This window comes from Somniosus microcephalus, chromosome 2 (genome assembly GCF_052327205.1).
Source record: "Somniosus microcephalus isolate GS21.2 chromosome 2, FLI_Smic_1.0, whole genome shotgun sequence".
NCBI lineage: Eukaryota > Metazoa > Chordata > Chondrichthyes > Squaliformes > Somniosidae > Somniosus > Somniosus microcephalus.
In genome coordinates this window covers 183,823,764-183,846,876 of record NC_140988.1, presented here as the reverse complement: position 1 = coordinate 183,846,876, position 23,113 = coordinate 183,823,764, and the positions used below count along the sequence as shown (strand labels likewise).

General features: G+C 41.0%; 1 protein-coding gene across 5 annotated transcripts in view; it reads left to right on the top strand.

Annotated features, from left to right (window-relative positions):
* Positions 1-23,113, top strand: part of dhx15 (DEAH (Asp-Glu-Ala-His) box helicase 15) — a 208,196-nt gene that overhangs the window by 168,150 nt on the left and 16,933 nt on the right. For 4 of the 5 annotated variants that reach the window (XM_085967801.1, XM_085967794.1, XM_085967811.1 and 1 more), the window contains exons 9-12: positions 1,460-1,568; positions 2,876-3,067; positions 4,381-4,503; positions 17,290-17,480. In XM_085967801.1, coding sequence (XP_085823927.1) covers positions 1,460-1,568; positions 2,876-3,067; positions 4,381-4,503; positions 17,290-17,480 — 615 coding nt within the window. The remainder of the gene's footprint in view (positions 1-1,459; positions 1,569-2,875; positions 3,068-4,380; positions 4,504-17,289; positions 17,481-23,113) is intronic. The other variant, XM_085967832.1, reaches the window with a different exon arrangement.

Below are 23,113 nucleotides of genomic sequence, written 5' to 3'. Positions count from 1 at the left end.
ACAGTCTGTTTTTATGTCTCTTGCTAATTTACTCTCATTCTATTTTCCCTTTATCAATTTCTTGGTCTCCCTTTGCTGACTTCTAAAATCATCCCAATCCTCAGGCTTACTATTCTTTTTGGCAACATCTTAAGCCTCTTCCTTTGATCTAAAACTATCTAACTTCTCTTGTTCACCACGGTTGGACCACTTTTCCTGTGGGGTTTTTGTGCCTTAAAGAATGTATACTTCTAAATTATGTATTAATTCTTTAAATGCTAGCCATTGCTTCTCTCATCATACCTTTTAATTTAGTTTCCCAATCTACTTTAGCCAACTCGCCCCTGATACCTACGTAGTTTGCTTTGTTTAGATTTAAGACCCTAGTTTCGGATTTAACAAATCACTTTCAAAGTTAATATAAAGTTCTATCATATTATGGTCACTCTTCCCTAAAGGCCCCTTTACTACAAGGTTTTTAATTAACCCTTTCTCATTGCACAATACTAGATCTAAAATATTTCATAGTTGGTTCCTCAACACACTGATACACTATATAGATTTAGAGAATTCTGAAGGTATTTGCCTAGGGCTACCCAGTAGTTCTACTAGTAGACCGTTGGACCGGATTTGTTTCTCCATCTGAAGGGACATTCAAACTCTTAACCCTTTGACCTAGAAGCATGAGCCTGGATTAAGCCGGTCTATTCTGTCACCTTATATACACTGAGAGCGCACCTGCTGACATTCCCTGGCGTGTAACTTCAGTCGTGAGTCCTCGGTTTTATTGATTCCCATTTCTGATTACTGTACATTCCACAATGCTGGAAAGTGCATATGTATGGATGCCGGGTAAAGACAGGATCAAGTTGAGCTGTAATTTGTGCTTTCCCACCCCCATGCCGGGTTGAATATTCACTGTTTACCAACTACAGTAGTTGAGATACTAGAAAGCAGTTGATGTCTGTGAATTCATCATTATTCTTTGAGTTGAAGAATCCTCCACATATCCCACTTTATCTAGCTCCCAAGCTCCTTTCATTTTCTGTTTCATGCTGGATTCCTTCTCTGGGGAAAGATTTGCTGTTGGTCGTGTTCAGGGTGCTTTTATAGGATAGCGACAAAGGAAATATCAGGCAAGGTTGTGACACCATGATGTCATTGTTGAGGGACATTGTCCTTCGTGGTGTTCCTGAGACAACCTTGGTTCACTCTTGTGAGGGCAGCCCTCCCAGATAGGCAATCTTCATTAATAATGTCCTGATGGCTGTTATTTTCTAAACCTGACGCTGACATTCAATACTTTTACAATACCAGACGTTTTAGTTAGTTGGTCTGCATGATATAGTTTGGTAGTCCTCTTGTATTCTTCAACTAAATTGAGAAGGAAGCAAAACAGAATGTTGTTGGGTTTTATACTATGCAGGTTGTTAGCCTTTCACAACATTTTTATTTGAGCTGTGTGTTCTTTAATTAATAGGACAATACTTATCCTGAAATTTTGAGGTCTAACCTGGGTTCTGTAGTTCTTCAGTTGAAGAAACTTGGCATTGATGACTTGGTACATTTTGACTTCATGGATCCACCAGGTAAGGAACTGGCCAAGCTTTCCAAGTACTGTACTCTTACTTACTTTAAATATTTCTGCAACATTATCCTCCATCTATCTAATCATTGTTTAGATTCATTTTAGAAATTTTGGAATCAACAAGTTTATATTTGTCTTGTTTTAGCTGTACAATTATTTATATATTTATATAATAAGTCATTGGACCTCTTGGCAGATACAAGGTTATCTCAGGTTTGTTCCAGGGATAGGTCTTATGTAGTTCACATTCTGGACAGTTAGTCTGTTCTAAGCCACCATTCTAGATATTGTAAAAAGGTTACATGAACTATTTGTGGTAATTCTCTATTGGCTGAGGAAAGCTCTCGTAAGGCAGGATCTCAAGTTTCGGAGGCATCCAGCAGCAGACAGATTCCTCTTCAATGATGCCACAGGATCTTTTACGTCCACTTGAGCAGGCATTTGGGGCCTTGCTTTAATGTTTCGTGAAAGATGATACCTCTGACAATGCAAGGTTCACTTCGTGCTGTACTGAAGTATCAGCCGAGTTAATATCCTGAAGTGGGGCATAAGCCCACAACCTTTTGACTTAAAGCGAGAGTAACACCATTGAGCCAAGCTGACTCTTCAGGTTAACAACAACAGCAGGAATACTGAGAAAAAGATGATTGAAGATTGATGGAGAAACAGTGGTGTTTATTTGGAAACTGGCAGTTTGGTTTATTTTTCAACTTGACAAAACTTGAAGGTAACTTCTTGGCCAGTGAAATTTTCCAACCTTGATACAATAATAGCATATTTTATGTGGAGAGCGAAATGTTTCCAAAAACCCAATCATATGTTTGTGTCCTGTAAAAGTGAACCTGCTGCCTAGCCAAGAAAATATCAATGATTGATGGTATATATTGCACTCTACCTGCTGGCAGAGAACATTCCTGGTGAAGTATCAACTCCCTTATCATTTTTTACATGTTAAATTTTTCCCCCTGTGCCATTTAATCCTTAACATGGTTATTTGCTCTTAAGATTTTGAAAATAAACACTTTTTTAAGCCACAGCAAACAATTGCTACACATATTATTTACTTCAGTTCAGTTAAACTGTAGTTTGTGTTGGCATGAATGGTTTTGGGTTCAGATTGACACAAACCATATGGTGCAATTTAGGTGTCATGTTGCCCACATTGAATTTAGGAGAGAGATGAGGTCACGTTAAAGAAGTGCATGTAGAAATATTTACATACAATAAGAATGCCAAATAGTATATCTGTTTAGTGGTTTTACTTCATCGAAGGTTTTGCCTTTAATAATTGTATGTATTACTTTCCAGCTCCTGAGACACTGATGAGGGCCTTGGAGCTTTTGAATTATCTGGCTGCGCTGAATGATGATGGAGATCTGACGGAACTTGGGTCCATGATGGCAGAATTCCCATTAGATCCACAGTTGGCCAAGATGGTTATTGCCAGCTGTGAACACAACTGTTCAAATGAGATTCTCTCCATCACTGCAATGTTGTCAGGTAATAGCAGGGATGAAATTGTCAAAACATGACTTGCAGTTAGACAAAACAAATTATTGAAGAGGATTTGTTTTGGAGTTGATCTTTTCCAAGAATATGCTTTGAATGCCCATTAAAAGCAGTACAATAATTTTGTATTTGAATGGTCTATGCTAAGTACTGAAGAAGTTTTGAAACGGTACTTTTTGAACTGAAGAATACATAAGCACAAATTCTGATTACAATTTTCTAGGGTTGATGCTTAATTTCACGTATTTTTGAACCATTTTTAACATTTTATTCTGGCCATAAATCACTTTTGTTCAAGCAGATGTCTAGCAGAGGAAGGGAAGAAGCTTAATGAAGGAGAGGTGTTGATGAATATTGAGATTGCTCAGTATAGTTAGGTTTAATACTTTGTGCACAGAAAAACTAATTTTCTCCCAAGTTTTAGGATTTCAATAGTAGAGAAGTAATTTTGCAATCCTATTCCCCAAGGATTCAGACAGACTAAATATTTTGAAATTCATAATTAGATAAGAGATAATGAAGGCTTATTTTAAATCTCTAGATGAAAGTATTTGTGTAATTGAGCTGCAGAAAGTAACATGGTTTGGTAGTTTGATTATTTGGGGTATGGAGATGGGCAGCACTACTTCCATGTTCATTATGACTTGGAACATTGGTCACTTGCTTATTTAGGTAACTTGTGGTTTTGTATTTCATTAATAATACTGATTCTATCCTGTATAATGCTTATACAAAACCATTAATGGGCTAATTACGTTTTTGTAAGTAATGTTTAGCAAGACAACAGACATGAACTCTGTCAGTACAGTACTATAGATTAAATCAGATTCAGAGCAGCTGGGCAGGGCAGAATTTCACCCTTGCTTCCTTTTGTTCATCCTGGGTTTTTAACCTATATGCAAGGGTGAGATTCAAGTCATCTGTTGTTATCAGCATCTTACACTTCAAATACTAAATGTTTTACAGTTACATATCGCATTTTCAGTAGGTTAGGAAAATGCTTACAGAAGGCATTCAGTTAATACATTATAATAGTTCTGTATTGCCCTATGCACCGCCTTTTTCACTAAAATTTGGTAATTGTGTAGCTTCTGAAACACTCTTGTCTTGCAGATGTGAGTAGGTGTTGATGTTTGGTACCAAGCCAAGGTAGTAGACAGTCCAAGATGCAGTTGGTGACCATGTCCCATCATGCCCTGCCCAATGCTCTCTGAACTGACCTAGCTAGGCCTTGTTCCTGTGTCTGTGAATGAGTGACTCATCCATATGGGCGTCTGTGTTGGGCCCATACCAACATTGTTTAGTCCCACAGTGTTTTGTTCGCCCAACGGAAGCTAAGAAAGCAGCTGACGAAGCCAAGATGCGGTTCGCACATATAGATGGAGATCACCTGACCCTGCTCAACGTTTACCATGCATTCAAGCAGAGTAAGTAAATTGTACTTCACATTTATTTTCACTCCCAATTACCAAGCAAAAGTTCTTCATATGGGGTTCTTTTGTGGATTCACAAAACTTTGTACAACAAGCTCCTGAATATTGAGCTTTAGCATAAACATCTGAGAATTGTTCACCAAGGAATTACTGTGCAGCTGCTTTCTGTGCTCATTTTGTTATTCTTTAAAGAGGACTTCATTTGAAGATCACATTTTGCATTCATAAAACTAAATGCTGAGTCAAATTTATATTGCGTTGATTTTTTTGTTTTAAATTGCCCATCTTGCAGAACTGCTACTGTCAAAACAGTAGTTCCTTATCACCTTAATAGACTCTACCCTCTCAGACTTGCTTGTAAACATCTTTTGTGCTTTTCTCTTGATGCATTTTATGCTGTTAAGGACACTTACAGTGGACTAGGCTAAACGCACAAAATGCGTTGCTTCTAAGAAATTCTGAGGTAACAATGGAACATGTTGTTCCAACATCCAACCTTGTGTGTTGGTTGATTTGCTCGAAACTCAATAATGCAGTGTTTCCACCATTTTAAGAATTTGCAACAATTTTAGTATCAAAGCATTACTACAACACAACAGAGAATATTCACCAAATTACAACATTTGTTTTAATTATCCGTATGGAGGAATCCCACACTGGAGGGATCCACTTACAAACAATTTGGTATAAATTCGAAAATCAATAAATTCTCATAATTTATCTCTACTTCAACTTTTAAACTCTACACGAAAGGAGCGATAAGCAACTCTAGGGCATTAAAGATGAGTCTCTATTTCCCAATTGCATTATACTCTTAATTCAGATATATGTTATCGTTTTCTTTCTGTACATAACCTTAGAATTCTCATCAAACAGCCAGAAAGGAACAAGTAGCTGAATAGCTGTACTTCCTGTATTCTAATTTGTAACAGGAATAGCATCTGAAGCTATAACTAGGGCATTCATAATGAGGTGAAAGAGGATTTTTTTTTTAACTTGTGTTCTGAGCAAGGATATTCTAAGCTGCGTTTGCACTGCAGCTACTGTTTTGAAGCTAGTAGCTGGAGTTCCGGCTCGAGCTGGGCAGAACTCTATTTGCACAGTTTGGCTCCTTCCTGGTTGGAACTTTAAATGACCTATAATGGGGAGAGTTCTGTACATGCCTGGATACACAGTTGGGCATTCCTGCATGGAGCAGCACTTGCAGGGCACGATGGCTAGAAAATTGTGGATCCACAGTGCCTGGTTTTCAGTGCATTCATTTAAATGGATGGAAAATTGGGCATTGTGACTTGCAATTTTCTCGAGCGCTTTCTGTGACCACCATTCTGCGTTGGGATTCCCATCTGTGGAATCGCCCTTTTAATTCAAAGTGGCTCAATTCGAATCGCCTGTTAACTGAACAACAACTTGCACTTGGAATGATGTTTTACATTAAATAGCAAGACGCTTCACAGACACGTATTCACCTAAAATCGGACAGCAAGCCAAAGGAGGAGACATTAGGAGGGGTGGTCAAAAGAGGTGGGTCTTCAACGAGGAGGGGAAGGTGGTGGGTATTAGTGAGAGAATTCCAGTGTGTGTATTGTCGGACAAGCAGTCCAACAGCACACAGGCAGCAGGAGGGTCGAAAGAGGTGGTCGAGAGGTAGAGCTGGGTGTTGTCTGCATACCACGTCTTTGGATGACATTGCCAAGGAGCAGCATGTAGATGAGGAAACGGAGGGTGCAAAGGATAGATCCTTGGGGGGACTCCATAGGTCCTGGGGTGGTAACAGAAGGCATTGCTGGAGATGCTATGATTGGATAGGTGAAACAAAGATAGGGCAAGGATATTAAAATTTAAATTGTGCAAAAACTGTTTAATTTAAATTGCTTAATTTGAATTCTGGATATTTTGTTCTTTGAATTAACAGTAGACTATTTGGTTCAAATATATTTTAAAGCGGTGGCTACTCTTCCTCTTGCTAAACTTTAGGATCCCAAACAATAAGTTAGAAAGTTTATCTCATTACATGGATCCCTTTTTCCCCAATGAAATCCCCAAATATTGCTTCTGATTTTAATTTTACTTCAGTAACTGGAGAAACCACCACTTGCTTTGGGTCAAAGTCACAATGTGCAATTCTCATTGTCCAGATTGTCACACATATTTTTGATAAAATTCCAAATGGTTATTTGGCATATTGGTTTTGCGGTCCTTTCAGTGGCTTCAGAAAACTGAACACTGCAACTTGAAATAAAACGGGAAATACGCATTGGATTGGTCAGCATCTGAAAGAAAAAGATGGGTTAATAATTCATGTATATTTTTCTAGGAAGATTACCCCAAAATATTAGCAAATCTTTTCCTTTTTAGATGTTGATCTACTTGCTGTGCATTTCCAATGTTTTTGTTTTTATTATGTAGGCATATAATTTTGTTCACTTCATTTGGGGCCGGATTGCTGTTACAAATTTTAAATTGACTGCTGTATTCGTTTATTGTGGTTTCTGAATGACCAGTTAGTTTACTTATAAAACACTACCACATTGTGAAACATTACAAATAACTAAATGGAGACACATTTCCTTTTTGCAAACAAAACATTTGAGTGCTAGCTTAGCCCAGTGGCACCACACTGGGTCAGAAGGTCCTTTGTTCAAGCTCCACTCCAGGACTTGAAAAAGTAATCGAGGCTGATACCCTACTGCAGTGGTGAGGGAGTGTTGCATTTTCAAAGTCGAAGGTGTCTTCTTTTGAATGAGACACTTAACCAAGAATGTCTGTTTGGGTGGATGTAAAAGATCCCACAGCACTATTAAGAAAAGGGACATTCTCCATTGTACTGGTCAACATTTATTGCTCAAACATCCTCCAAAAAAAAAGATTTATTTGTTTTGAGGTATCAGCCTTGGCTCATTTGGTTGCACTCTCACCTCTGAGTCAGAAGGTCGTAAGAACAATCCATGCTCTGGAGACGAGCACCAAATCTAGGTTGATGCTTTCGTACATTATGGAGACAGTGATGCACTGTTGGAGGTGCCACCTCTCAGATGAGACGTTAAACTGAGGCCCCGTCTGCCATTTTGGGTGGATGAAAAAGATGCTACGCACTATAAATAGAGAAATGATTTGCTCAGTGGGTGGCACTCTTGCCACTGAGTCAGACAGTTGTAGGTTCAAGTTCCACTCCAGAGACTTGAGCACAAAAATCTTGGTTGATACTCCAGTGTAGTACTGAGGGAGTGCGGCACTGTCTTTTGGATGAGACGTTAAACCGAGGCTCCATCTGCCCTCTCAGGTGGACGTAAAAGACCCCATGGCACTATTTTGAAGATGAGCTGGGGAGTTTTTCTGGTCTCCTGGCCAACATCTATCTCTCAATCACTAAAAACAAACTATCTGGTCATTATCACATTGCTGTTTGTGGGAGCTTGCTGAGCGCAAATTGGCTGCCGCATTTCCTATATTACAACAGCGATTACACGCCAAAAGTATTTAATTAGCTGTAAAGTGCCTTGAGATGTCCTGAGGTTGTGAAAGTCACTATATAAATGCAAGTATTTTTCTTTCTCTTTGCTGAAGAGCTGAGGAGTTCTCATGGTGTCCTGGCCAATATTCACCCCTCAACCAACACTACCAAAAACCGATTACATGGTCACTTATTGTTGTTTGTGGAAATTTGCTATGCACAGATTGGCTACCATGTTTGTCTACAAAACAACGGTGACTTCGTTGACTGTGAAATGGTTTGAGATGTCCTGGGGACGTGAAAAGAACATAGGAACAGAAGTAGGCCATTTAGCCCCTCTAGCCTGTTCCGCCATTCAGTGAGATCCTGGCTGATCTGCGACTTAACTCCATATACCTGCCATTGCCCAATATCCCTTAATACCTTTGGCTCTAATTTTTAGGTTATGTGCCCTAGTCAAAGACTCCACAGCCAGCAGAAATAGCTTATTTCTATTTACCTTATTAGCAACATTCCCCCTAAACTGTGCGGCAACATGGCTGTGCAGCGATCGGGAGATCTTGCGCAGGCCGCTCACCAGCTGTAATGCTGGAAAAGATGGGGCGGCCGCGCAGTAAATTTAAATGGACCGCACACCTAAAATAAAAATTAGAGGGAACGTTGCTCATCAGTTCCCCTTAATAGCTTGAAAACTTTGATCAAGCCACCCCTTAACCATCTAAATTCCAGGGAACACAACCCTAGTTTGTGTAATCTCTCCTTGTAATTTAACCCTTCGAGTCCAGGTATCATTCTGGTAAATCTACACTGCATTCTTTCCGAGGCCAATATATCCTTTCTACGGTGTGGTGCCTAGAACTGAACACAGTACTCCAAGGCTTTGTATAGCCCCTTGTATTCCACTCTAGATATAAAGCCCAGCATTCAATTAGCCTTTTTGATTATTTTCTGTACCTGTCCCATGACATTTTCATGATCTATGTACATGGACCCAAATCTCTTTGGACCTCCACTGTTTCTAGTTTTCCACCATTTAGAAAGTACTCTGATCTATCCTTTTTTAGTCCAAAGTGGATGACCTCACACTTGCCTACATTGAAATCATTTACCACAGTTTTGCCTATTCACTTAATCTATTAATATCTTTGTAATTTTATGCTTCAATCTACACTGCTTACAATGCCTCCTATCTTTGTGTCACTGGCAAAATTGGATATGTGGCTCTCTATCCCATCGTCTTAAGTCGTTAATAAATACGGTGACTAGTTGAGACCCCAACACAGATCCCTGTGGGATGATGTATAAATGCATGTTCATTCTTTAGAAAAGTAGTCCTGTATTTTTTCCATTTCAACAAAATCCACTATGTACTCTTGGTTCTATTTCATAAGTAGCATTGCATTTGAAATTTTGATTTGACTTAACTCTTTAATTTATTGTCCATCACTTTTATTTTAACATAAGTACCATGTAACTAAAATATAATTAAAAAAAAAAAAATCTGGCTTCAAAGAAACGTTGCAATTGGTCTGTGGCCATGGTCATAACTTTTTTTTAAACAATTGCCAATACATTTGTGTTCTGTGTTTATCTGACCCACATATGATGATTCCTGAAATTTTCATCAGTAAAATCGTATCGTCACTTGTCAAGCTCCCTTGATGAAATGCTTCAATTTGCTATACTTTAACAAGTTCCATAACTTGCATTTTGATACTATGCATTAAAAACTTCTTCTGAGTGTCAGCTTCTGAACACTTTACATCCCAAGGAAGTGATTAACTGCTGTTAAGATAAAAAAGATCTAAACTGCAGTTGGTCGTCGCTAAATGATCAGCATCATCGTGGGATATATTCCGGATCAGGTTGAAACGCAAACTCGAGAGTAAATTACATCATTGATGGTTTAGTACATAGAGCTCTCAAAACTCCTTAAACCTGTTTTTCATTTTACATTGTCCACGCAGCACATGAGTCTAGCCTGGATCAATGGGTTCTGAGGAAACCATGTGCTGAGCATGCACCTGAAAGTGTTCTGATTTTGTGGATAGATGAAGCTGTTCGTGGTCTTGTACACCTGAGAGCCAGGACCTGCGCCATTCTGCCAGTTTGTTACTTCTCAGATGGTTTAATGCTTGCTTTGGATCTTTACTGCGCCAAAAGTTTGGGACCAATTCTTCGGCCTCTACAGGAGTAGGCCCCAGGAGTTCAACATCAACAGAATGTTGATCATTTGATCTTTCCAGCCCATTTAGGGATTTTGTGCTTTTTAAGCTTTCCCATGAGCCTATGGTTTTACTGCTGGGCAACAAAACTAGGGCTGTCATTTTTAGGAGAAATGTAAAAAAAAAGAAAGAAAAAGCCAAGCTCTTTAGGTCTCATGGTAATATCTTAATCCTGGTAATATCATAATCCTATCATTTGCTCCCTAAGTGATATAGGGAGCAAATAAGGTAGATCAGAATAAATGGGAGCATTAATGTAAAAGGAGTAAAGCACAAATTGAAAGTTTATACTCGGCACTCGGTGTGGGTCCTGGGCCTTGGTTATACAGTATACCCTTTGGCACTGTCCCAGGCAATACACCACCTGCATCAAAAACAAACAGTGCAGCCAAGGAAGTGCACTATCACCAAAGCCTTTTAATACGGTGGAAAAATTCACACTCATAGATGATCATCACAAATTGTTTATCGCATAATCATGATGCTGCCAACTTTTCACATGCTGTAAGAAAGTGTTGCACCACATTTTTTGCAATGTTCAGAACTAAATAGATGAGCTGAGCAAGCCAACAACGCTCAGTCTGTTGGGCGTGCAATGTATGAAGAATATACTTAGGTACCATTTCACAGTTGGGCAGTCGAGTATTTCATTGGAACCTTGGAGACATTTTGCTTTTCAAAGATGGTTATTAGATCAATGGTAGATACTTTGATTAAAAATAATGTTCTTGTTAGGGAGTGAATAAAACAAAAAACTATCTCTGGGGAGCAAATGGTTGCTTGTTGATGCCATACAACCTAAATACCCACGAATGGAGCTTATAACACAAAATGGAAATGGATTGTACAATGGTGCTCTATTCAGTTTATTCTTTCTGTCTCATGTCTTCCTGCATATTTTGGGGTATTCAACATGCCATTTGTTAGTTTAGACCCCAGTTCTATTTGACATTGTGCTGCGTTCGCTCATATTTCATGGCCCATTAGAGTTCGAATTGTTCAGTGATCATCTGTTCTGTTTAACGTAAAGTATTTGGAAATTATACTGTCAGGCCTTTATGGGTTCCTCATTGGGACCTTTAATTTTTCTCAAGTTTATGCTGCAGACAAGTAAAATATATACATGGGAAGAACAAAAAACAAGCAACACAATACTCCACGAGTGGTGTTGACAGTTGAGGGTGAAACTGAGACAGATCTAGGAGTCTTAGTATGCTCACCACGTGAAACCTATGACTATCTTCTCTGGCAACTGGGGATCTGCAATAAACACTGCCTTACCAGTGACGCTCATATCCCGAGAACAAATTTACAAAAGGGGGTGGGGTGAAATCTATTTAAGCCTTTTAGCTCCTCTGATGATTTAGCAGATAAATGTGCTGCTCTGTGTGACACTCAGCTGTACCAATCAGGAAGTCTGCGTTGAGTTAGTTGACCTCAGTTGGGGTGACGTGGGTCCCTACAATGTGTACAAGCTCCGCCTGGGTTCAAGCTTCTGTTCACTGACTCCTGCTGGATTGTATATTGGGTGTGCATGACTGGAAGAGGACAATGAGTTAGATCGGGATTGGCTCGGCACATAGAAGATAGGAGTAGGCCATTCAGCCCCTCGAGCCTGCTCCGCCATCCAATGCGATCATGGCTGATCATCCAAATTCAGTACCCTGTCCCTGCTTTCTCCCCATATCCCTTGATCCCCTTAGCCTTAAGAAATATATCTATCTTGAATATATTTAATGAATTGGCCTCAACTGTCTTCTGTGGTAGAGAATTCCACAGGTTCACCACTCTCTGGGCGCAGAAATTCCTCCTCATCTCAGTCCTAAATGGCTTACACCTTTAGACTGTGACCCCTGGTTCTGGACTCCCCCGCCATCGGGAACATGCTTCCTGGATCTAGTCTGTCTAGTCCTGTTAGAATTTTATACGTTTCAATGAAATCCCCTCTCATTCTTCTAAACTCTAGCGAATATAAGCCCAATCGACCCAATCTCTCTTCATACGTCATTCCTGCCATCCCAGGTATCAGTCTGGTGAATCTTCGCTGCACTCCCTCCATGGCAAGAACATCCTTCCTCAGAGATAAGGCGACCAAAACGGCACACAATACTCAAGGTGTGGTCTCACCATGGCCCTGTACAACTGCAGCAAGACATCCTTGCCCCTGTACGCGAAACCTCTCGCTATGAAGGCCAGCATACCATTTGCCTTCTTAACCGCCTGCTGCACCTGCATGCTTACCTTCAGCGACTGGTGCACAAGGACACTCAGGTCTCGTTGCACTTCCCCTTTTCCCAATCTATTGACGTTCAGATAATCTGCCTTCCTGTTTTTGCCACCAAAGTGGATAACCTCGCATTTATCCACATTATACTGCATCTGCCCAATTGCCCAACCTGTCCAAATCGTCCTGGAGTTTCTCTGCATCCTCCTCGCAGCACACACGCCCACCCAGCTTTGTGTCATCTGCAAACTTGGAGATATTACATCCAGTTCCCTCGTCTAGATCATTAATCTATATTGTGAATAACTGGGGTCCTAGCACCAATCCCTGCGGTACCCCACTAGTCATTGCCTTCCACTCGGAAAAAGACCCGTTTATTCCAACTCTTTGCTTCCTGTCTGCCAACCAGTTCTCTATCCAAGTCAGTACCTTACCCCCAATCTCATGTGCTTTAACTTTGCACGCTAGTCTCTTATGCGGGACCTTATCGAAAGCCTTCTGAAAGTCCAAATACACCACATCCACTGGTTCTGCCTTAATCTAGTCTACCAGTTACATCCTCAAAAATTCCAGTAGATTAGTCGAGCATGATTTACCTTTTGTAAATCCATGTTGACTTTGTCCGATCCTGTCACTGTTTTCCAAGTGCTCTGCTATTACATCTTTTATAATGGACTCCAGCATTTTCCCCCCTGCCGATGTCAGGCTTACCGGTCTATATTTTCCCGTTTTTTCTCTACCTCCTTTTTTAAATAGTGGGGTTACATTAGCTACCCTCCAATCCATGGGAACTGTTCCAGAATCTATAGAATTTTGGAAGATGACCAGCAATGCATCTACTATTTCTAGGGCCACTTCCTTAAGTACCCAAGGATGTAGATTATCAGGCCCTGGGGATATATCGGCCTTCAATCCCGTCAATTTCCCTAACACCATTTCCCTACAAATACTGATTTCATTCAGTTCCTCCCTCTCATTAGACCCTATGTGCCCCCACATCTCTGGGAGGTTATTTGTGTCCTCCTTTGTGAAGACACAACCAAAGTATATATTTTATTGGTCTGCCAAGTCTTTGTTCCCCATTATAAATTCCCCTGATTCTGACTGCAAGGGACCTACGCTTGACTTTACCAATCTTTTTCTCTTCACATATCTATAGAAGCTTTTACAGTCAGATTTTATGTTCCCTGCAGCTTACACTCATACTCTATTTTCCCTCTCTTAATTAATCCCTTTGTCCTCCTTTGCTGAATCCTAAACTGCTCCCAATCCTCAGGTTTGCTGCTTTTTCTGGCCAATTTATATGTCCTCTCCTTGGATCTTATGCTATCCCTAATTTCCCTTGTTAGCCAATTTTGAGTCACCTTTTTTGTTTTATTTTTATGCCAAATAGGGATGAACAAATTCTGTCCATCCTGAATATTGAATTGCCAGCCTTGGTCACCCTGGAGCCATGTCTCCGTAATCCCAATTATATCATATCCGTTTACATCTATTTGCGCAGCTAATTCATCCACCTTATTACAAATGCTCCTCGCATTAAGACACAAAGCCTTCAGGCTTGTTTTTTTAACACTCTTAGACCTTTTAGAATTATTGTTTACTGCGGCCATGTTTGATTTACACCCTTGATTTCTCTGACTTCCACTTTTGCTTTTCTCCTTCCTGTCTTTTGCTTCTATCCTTGCTTCCCTTTCCTCTGTCTCCCTGCACAGGTTCCCAACACCCTGCCATTTTAGTTTAAACCCTCCCCAACAGCACCAGCAAACACTCCCCCCTAGGACATCGTTCCTGGTCCTGCCCAGCTGCAAACCGTCCAGTTTGTACTGGTCCCACCTCCCCCAGAACCGGTTCCAATGTCCCAGGAATTTTTTTTCCCTCCCCCTTGCACCATTCTTCTAGCCACGTATTATCTGAAATATCCTTCTATTTCTACTCTTGACTAGCACGTGGCACTGGTAGCAATCCTGAGATTACTACCTTTTGAGGTCCTATTTTTTAATTTAGCTCCTAACTCCCTATATTCAGCTTTTAGGACCTCATCCCGTTTTTTACCTATATCATTGGTACCTATATGCACCACGACAACTGGCTGTTCACCCTCCCCTTCCGGAATGCCCTGCAGCTGCTCCGAGACATCCTTGACCCTTGCACCAGGGAGGCAACATACCATCCTGGAGTCTCGTTTGCAGCCGCTTACAATTCCCCTTACAATAGAATCTCCTATCACTATAGCTCTCCTGCTCTTTTTCCTCCCGTCCCGTGCAGCAGAACCACCCATGGTGCCAGGAAGTTGGTTGCTGCTGCCTTCCCCCGATAAGCCAACCTCCCCAACAATATCCAAAGCGGTATATCTGTTTGAGAGGGGGATGTCCACAGGGGACCCCTGCACTACCTGCCTGCGCCTACTACTCTGCCTGGCGGTCACCCATTCCCTTCCTGCCTGTGCAGCCTTTACCTGCGGTGTGACCAACTGATTAAACGTGATATCCACAACGTCCTCAGCATTGCGAATGCTCCAGTATGTATCTATTCGCAGCTCCAGCGCCGCAATGCGGTCTGTCAGCTGCAGCTGGATACACTTCCCACACACATGGTCGTCAGGGACACAGGAAGTGTCCCTGATTTCCCACATAGTGCAGGAGGAGCATGCCACGGGGCCGAGCTTTGCTGCCATGACTTGCCCTTTAATTGATTTAAATTAAATCAATACCACCAATTATACTATTAAATGATATACTCCAAGGGCCCTTGTTTCCTAGCACTTCCGGCTACACAAGAGACCTTAGAAACTATAACCACAAAATTAAGACCTTCTAAACTTTATAAACTATGAACCTTAACTGTCAAACTATAGAGTAGTATAAGTACTCACCCAATCCGCTGCTTCCTCCTGCCCGCGTCACGTTTTGAATTGTGACGTGGCCCTGGAAGGCCGCCGCCGGTCTGCGAGATTGGTAAGCCTCTGTTTTTAAAAAAAAGCCCGCGAAAGTGAGTTTAAATACTCACTGAACCTCCGCTCTCACCGCTACTGACAATGGTCTGTGGGGAAAAAAAGCCCGCTAAAGTGAGTTTAAATACTCGCTGAACCTCCGCTCTCACCGCTCCCGACAATGGCCTGTGGGGGAAAAAAAAGTCCGTGAAAGTGAGTTTAAATACTCACTTAACCTCCGCTCTCGCCACTTCCGACAATAACGTGCTGATGCTCTATGTTTATGTATGACTGGCTGATACCAGCACATGTAGAACAGTATGGCAATGTGAATCAGCATCTTCGAGAGAAGGAGAGTAGGTAGGAGGAAATAAATTATCAGAATATTTTGTTTCATAGACAGAAAATTCAGATTCTTCGTTGTCCTGCCTTCCTTGCATGCAGCCCAAGTTTTCTTTAACAATTTTCCTCCATGTTTTTGGGATCTTCAGTTGATTCCCAGATAAATGGCTGCTTTTGTGTTTGTGACCCTTCCCCTTGAAATGATTAGCTCTAACAATTTGTGATTTAATATTCATTACAATCCCCCATAGAGTTGTTGTAGAGAAATGAGTGTGAGAAGGGCTGCTACTGCTAATTTGGACATCGTTTTTCCCCCTCTAATTTAACAGTGTGGGAAAGACCCAAGTCCAAGTTGGGAAGTCTATCGTGATCAAAATGATAGATTGGAACATTATTGCTGACCTGTTACTGGAACATTTTAGTGAACACAGCCAACCAATAATGTTTTTTTTTTGCTAAAAATTGAATTTTCCTATCGTTCAAATTAAGCAAAATAAATAACCCTGCAAAATTTAATTTAGTGCAAAAAGTTAATTATCAAATACTGTAATTAGGATTAAGTGATTTTGAATTCAGAGTACCATTACATCCCTTCATTGAATTTACCGAAGTTTTCTAAGGTAGAATGTCAGTATCGTCAAACTAAATGTGGCAGTCAGATTGTTTCCGCCTGCTTACATTTTCAAAGAAAGAAAGACTTGCATTTATACAGTGCCTTTCACGACCACCGGACGTCTCAACGTGCTTTACAATGAAGTACTTTTAAAGTGTAGTCACTGGTGTAATGTGGGAAACGCGGCAGCCAATCTGCGCACAGCAATCTGTTTTTTGTTATGTTGATTGAGGGATAAATATTGGCCAGGACACTGGGGATAACTCCCCTGCTCTTCTTCGAAATAGTGACATGGGATCTTTTACATCTACTTGAGAGCACCTCGGTTTAACATCTTATCCGAAAGACGGCACCTCCAACAGTGCAGCACTCCCTCAGCACTGCACTAGAGTGTCAGCCTAGCTTTATGTGCTCAAGTCCCTGGAGTGGGACTTGAACCCACAACCTTCTGACTCAGAGGCAAGTGTGCAACCCACTGAGCCACAGCTGACACTGGAACTAGTGCAAAAGATTAAATTTGACCATTGCTGGTTGTTGTGGCTAATTTTAGTTAGACTACCTAATACTTAATAGCATTTTTCTTATAAACTGTCAAGTGTGGTTTTGTGTCTGTGTAATTTTACGATTTAATGTCATGGTTTGCATTAGATCATGTATCATTCTGACTGAGTGAGTAGATGGGTGATCTGCCTTTGGTAATTATACCTTTGTGAAAGCTGACATTAAAAAGAGCTTGAAGACAACTAGAGTGAGTCCTTCTGATTCTTCCCCATTGCCTGTGGCAAAGCACTTGGCCTTCATTTGGCACTTCCTCACAACAGAATGAATTATCTTCAGGATTTAGATTGGGTACTTACAAATTTATGACCTTGATGGGGACATCTTATAAAAAGGGCTGTTTTATGCTGCAATGGCTTTTTAATTGCTTTATAAAGCCAGGATTTAATTGGAGTTATTTTATTAATCATGATGCACTATTTTTATTTTTAGACCATGAGTCGGTTCAGTGGTGCTATGACAACTTTATTAACTACAGATCCTTGATGTCTGCTGACAATGTACGTCAACAGCTGTCACGAATCATGGACAGATTCAACCTGCCTCGGAGGAGTACAGAATTCACGAGTCGAGACTATTACATAAACATTAGAAAGGCACTGGTTTCTGGCTACTTTATGCAGGTATGGTTAAAAAAAAAATTGCTGTTTCTCATGTTTATGAAATGTACAATAATGCAACATTTGGATTCTCCATCATTCATTTCAAGCTTTAAATCTCTGCTGGCTGTAAAGTAAAACAGTGTGCTACATGTGCCAATTGTGTGTGTGTTTGCACAATTTTTTATATATTTGTTCCTGGGATGTGGGCATCGCTGGCAAGGCCAGCATTTATTACCCATACCTAGATGCCCTTGAGAAGGTGGTGGTGAGCCGCCGCCTTGAACCGCTGCAGTCTGTGTAGTGAAGGTACTCCCACAGTGCTGTTCGGGAGGGAGTTCCAGGATTTTGACCCAGCAATGATGAAGGAACTGCGATATATTTCCAAGTCAGGATGGTGTGTGACTTGGAGGTGGTGCTGTTCCCATGTGCCTGCTGCCCTTGTCCATCTAGGTGGTAGAAGTCGCAGGTTTGGGAGGTGCTGTCGAAGAAGTCTTGTGTGGTAGAAACAAATTGTTAACAGGAACAGAAAGCACTTCAAAAAGAGATTGCAAAGAAAAGAGGAAAAAACCGGAAGACTGATGCAAGAATGAGAACTGTTGGCAAGGGTTGCAAAATTCTGGGAATTTTTAAAAGAGGAAACTTTCCATGGGAATTTTCGGGAATTTATGGGAATTTTGAGTTTTTTTGCACACTGATGGTTTTTGTCTCTGACCCTTATATTATCTTTGTCGTCAAAATAGACATACTGTTCCATACAAATAAAAACAGGCTTTCAAAACTTTATTTAGGTTATAATTTTGAACTTTATTGAACCCCCACAAAAAAGACCCATCTAAAATAAAATAAAAAGAGCGTCAGCTTATTTAGCCTGTAATTTGTCCTTATTTTGTCCCTTTGAGTCTTCTACTCATGAGTCTTCTGAGTCTTCTATTCATCATTGCTCCTCCTGATTCTCTGGCTCTGATGTGTCCATTTCCTCCTCTGTGTCAGTGTCTAGCTGTGTGGTGGACACTTCTGTATCTGGCTCAATAAGTTGTAGGTTCGCCCGGATAGCCACCAGTTTCTCCACTCTCTTGTTAGTCAGCCTGTTGCGCACCTTTGTATGCGTATTCCCAAAAAGTGACCAGTTTCATTCAGAGGCCGCTGATGAAGGTGGGATTTGGAGTATCACCGATGCAATAGGTGACAGGGCCTCAGATGCACAAAGTCCCTTCCACCAGGTATGTGCACTGATATGCTTGCATGATTCCCATATCCCATCCCCATTCCAAAGACCTTGCTTGGTAGAGAACTTTGCCAGACTTCCCAGAACTTTGCCCACATCCAGATTGAGATGGTGTGAGAGGGTAGAAATCACACTAAGTGCTGTTGATCTGTTCTCCAGAAAGTATTGGTCTCCCAACATGCTTTGGGTCCAGCATGTATGCTGCAGCATGAATCGGCTTGACACAAAATTCTTGACGCGTCTATGAATTGAACAATTGCCTTCTCCTCTGCTTTGAGCAGCAGGGATGTGGGTAGGGCAATGCTGATTTGTTCTTTTAAATCAGTAAAAAGCCTGAGAACATCTGACAAGACAGCGTCATCTCCTTCAATCTGAGCAATTGCAGATGCTACTGGTGAGAGTAGTTTAAGGCTGCTAACCACTCTCTCCCAAAACACATCACCCAGCAGTATTTTCTTGATGGTGGTTTCCATATCCCCAGACTGGGATATTGCCATTTCTTGCAGCGACTCCTTACCCTCCAGAAGGCTGTTGTACATTGACAACACCACCCCATCTAGTGTTGTTGGGCAGCTTCAGTGTGGTGTTCTTGTTCTTTGTCATTTGCTTGGAGTTGTAGGTTGCTGCAACTACCTGTTTTCCCCTGACATACTTAACAACTTGCTTGGCTCTCTTGTACAGTGCTTCCATGGTTCTCAAACCCATGATGTCCTTGAGGAGCAGGTTAAGCCCATGAGCTGCGCACCCAATAGACGTAATATGAGGGTAGGCCTCCTCCACTTGAGCCCAAGCGGCCTTCATATTCGCAGCATTGTCAGTAACTACTGCAAAGACCTTTTGTGATCCAAGATCGTTGATGACCGCTTTCAGCTCATCAGCAATGTATGTGCCTGTGTGTCTGTTGTCCTTCGTGTCTGTGCTCTTCGTTATCGTTATCGCTATCGTTTCTTTGAGCTTTCCTTGGACTCTGTTATACTCAGCCTCCAGCAAATAAGTAGACAAAGCATGTCTGGTGGGAGGACAGTATGCAGGGCGAATAACATTGAAAAATCTCTTCCAGTACACATTGGCTGTGAGCATGAGGGGTGAGCCTGTTGCATATACAGCTCGAGCAAGGCACTCATCTGCATTCTTCTGGCTATGGTTATCCATTGTATCAAAGAACCTTCCAAGTGGGCCAGGAGTTGCTGATGATAAGGAGCCTGATGCTGAATGAGAAGCATCATCTTCTTGAATGGAAGCAGAGGAACTCTGGGCTGACTGCTGTGAGCTTTGAGTGAAGTTGTTGCATTTGGATAAATGCTGCTGCATCTTTGTGGCATTCTTTACATATGGCTTTCTACAGTGTTTGCACATGTACACAGTCTTTCCATCTTTAATGCCTGGGGTAAAATCCTTCCACACATCCGACGGTAAACGTGGCATTGTTCTATGCAGAGAAATAAAGGGCATTCATCTCTGTGTCGAACTGCGGTCGATCAGCACGATTGCAACAGGGTGAGTACATTTTTGCTGATGCTCCATGTGATGGAAGCATGACCTGTACACGCACGACGCTACATCACCAATAGTGTATTATTTTGTATATTTTAAATTGAAGGACAACAGAGTTCAACAAGTAACTGGTTTATTTGGTATAAAGTCTGATTTACTTACTGCATCATCACAACATCAGCAGAAAACAAAATGACTTCCCTCAGGACCCCTAACCTGGATCTTAAAAACACTATAGCAGTCTTACAGATGCCTGCAGGCCAATCACAATTCGATATGCAAATATTACAAATAGAGGGAGCTAATCGCTCATCCAACCAATCAGGACACATTTGTTCACAGTCACACACAAAACTTGTAATTATTAAAACAAGCCAAGTAAGAAGATAAACATATATTGATTAAGAAATTCCTTAATAATTAAGATTCCATCTCTGTTAGTAATTTTAAGAGAGGGCCTGTGGGGGGGGAAAAAAAAGAAATACAAAAAAAACAATATTATGCTAGCATGTGCTTTTTTGGGCAAAATTCCCAAGCTAAACTTCCCGTGGAAAATTTCCGGAAATTTACCGGAAACTTTCCACCCCTTTGCAACCCTACTGTTGGCAAACGAGCTGAAGGTGAAGTGGGACTCAAAAATAAAGTAGAAACAAAATAAGGTCATAATGGAATGAAATTTAAAATAAAATAAAAATTGTAGTATTGAATATAAAGAAGTGATCAGAGTGGGGATCCTCAGACTCACCAAATACTCCTACTAGGGAGTACAAAATGCAATGTGACAATTGCCTGTTGGAGTGTGCTTGTATAGTTGCTGGGTGAAAACCAAGTTCAACAGCAGCTGTGGCAGCCTGCCCGTGCCCACTATACTGGAGGGCTGCAATCTCCTTTGGAGTATTGTATTAGCAGGAGTTGTTGCCTTCAGAAGATGGATGAGAGTGTTCTGTTATGAGCATGCAGAAACTAAGAAAACTGGGGGGGAAATCAGGGAAAAAATTATTTTTGTAGCCAACTTACATCCTTTGATTAGATATTGGACAGTACCATAGAAACAGTAATAGGCCATTCAGTCCCTCTAGCCTGTTCCAGCATTCAATTAGATCGTGGCTGATCTATACCTCCTTCTCCATTGGATGGGGATGTTTATACTTTTACAAATCAGACTTACTGTTGTAATGATTCTATAACATTCCCCAATATTTCTAAGGGAAAAATAATTTATTAGTCACGTTTCTAGTTTAATGTTTATCAATTCTAAATTCATCTAGCAACTGAGTGCTTTAAATGGTGAAAGAAATTGAAAATGTGAGCAGGCTTGTATTTCACAAACAAAAAACGGATTTGGGGTTTTGATAATCTGAACTGAGTGAAATTTAAGATGTTCATATAACTGAGAATCCATAAGATTGGTCTGCAGTCTGATATGTGCTTCCAACCTTTTATTCAATCAGGTTTTTTCTCCCTTTCTTTCCCATTGTAGGTTTATTTGAAGCTTGCCTTTTGGTATTGAGTTTTGTTATTGATCGTTATATTACGTGGTAGTGAGGAGAGATTTCCAACAATATATGGGCTTTTTGCATTACTGAAAAATAATGTGTTCTATTTTAACATGGGTATTTATTGCTGTACAGTGGTAATCTTAAATATGCTGATTATTGCATAAAGCATTGCAGCTAGTTTCCTACTTAACTCGTGTATCTAAAAAAAAACTAGTTTTGCTTATTGTTGCTGTTGACCTTTTTGTCAGATTAAAGGCTTACCAGTTCTTTTAATATAGGTGATTTTTTAACACTGCTTTCAAGCTAGTTTGGTTTTTGTAATTGTTTTAAGGAAATATAGTAAAAGATCTAAATTATGCAGAGTGGTCACTGGGACGAGTCAAGGTGGCTGTGTACATTTTTTTAATTGCACTGTGAAAAGAGCCCTGTTGTATAATTATAGGCAATTCTATCTCCTGTGGCATTGCAAACAGTAAGTCAGAGAATATGGTATCTTTCCTGTTCCTCTGCTGTTTATCGGTTTCTCCTCTTCTGCTTCTCTGTCTTTCTTTCTCATCTCTGCTGCTTCTGTTTTTCCCTCCCTTTCCCCACCACACCATCCGTTATCTCCCACCCAAAAGTAATGGAGCTTTACCTTCTCACTGTCTTGCTTCTATCTGCGCTCTTGCTCGCTCTCTCTCTCTCACTCACCGTTTCTGTCTCATAATCATAGGTGTTTAGAAATTAGAATAGAAACATAGAAGATAGGAGCAGGAGTAGGCCATTTGGCCCCTCGAGCCTGCTCCGCCATTCAATGCGATCATGGCTGATCATCCAAATTCAGTACCCGGCCCCTGCTTTCTCCCCATACCCCTTGACCCCTTTAGCCTTAAGAAATATATCCAACTCCTTCTTGAATATATTTAATGTATTGGCCTCTGCTGCCTTCTGTGGTAGAGAATTCCACAGGTTCACCACTCTCTAGGTGAAGAAATTCTTCCTCATTTCTGTCCTAAATGGCCTACCCCTTATCCGTAGACTGTTACCCCTGGTTCTGGACTCCCCGACCATCGGGAACATCCTGCATCTAGTCTGTCCAGTCCTGTCAGAATTTTATAAGTTTCAATGAGATCCCCTCTCATTCTTCTAAACTCCAGCGAGCACGAGCCCAATCGTCCCAATCTCTCCTCATGCGTCATTCCTGCCATCCCAGGTATCAGCCTGGTGAATCTTCGCTGAACTCCTTCCATGGCAAGAACATCCTTCCTCAGATAAGGCGACCAAAACTGCACACAATACTCCAGATGTGGTCTCACCAAGGCCCTGTACAACTGCAGCAAGACATCCTTGTTCCTTTACTCAAACCCTCTCGCTACAAAGGCAAACATACCATTTGCCACCTTAACCACCTGCTGCACCTGCATGCTTACCTTTAGCGACTGGTGCACAAGGACACC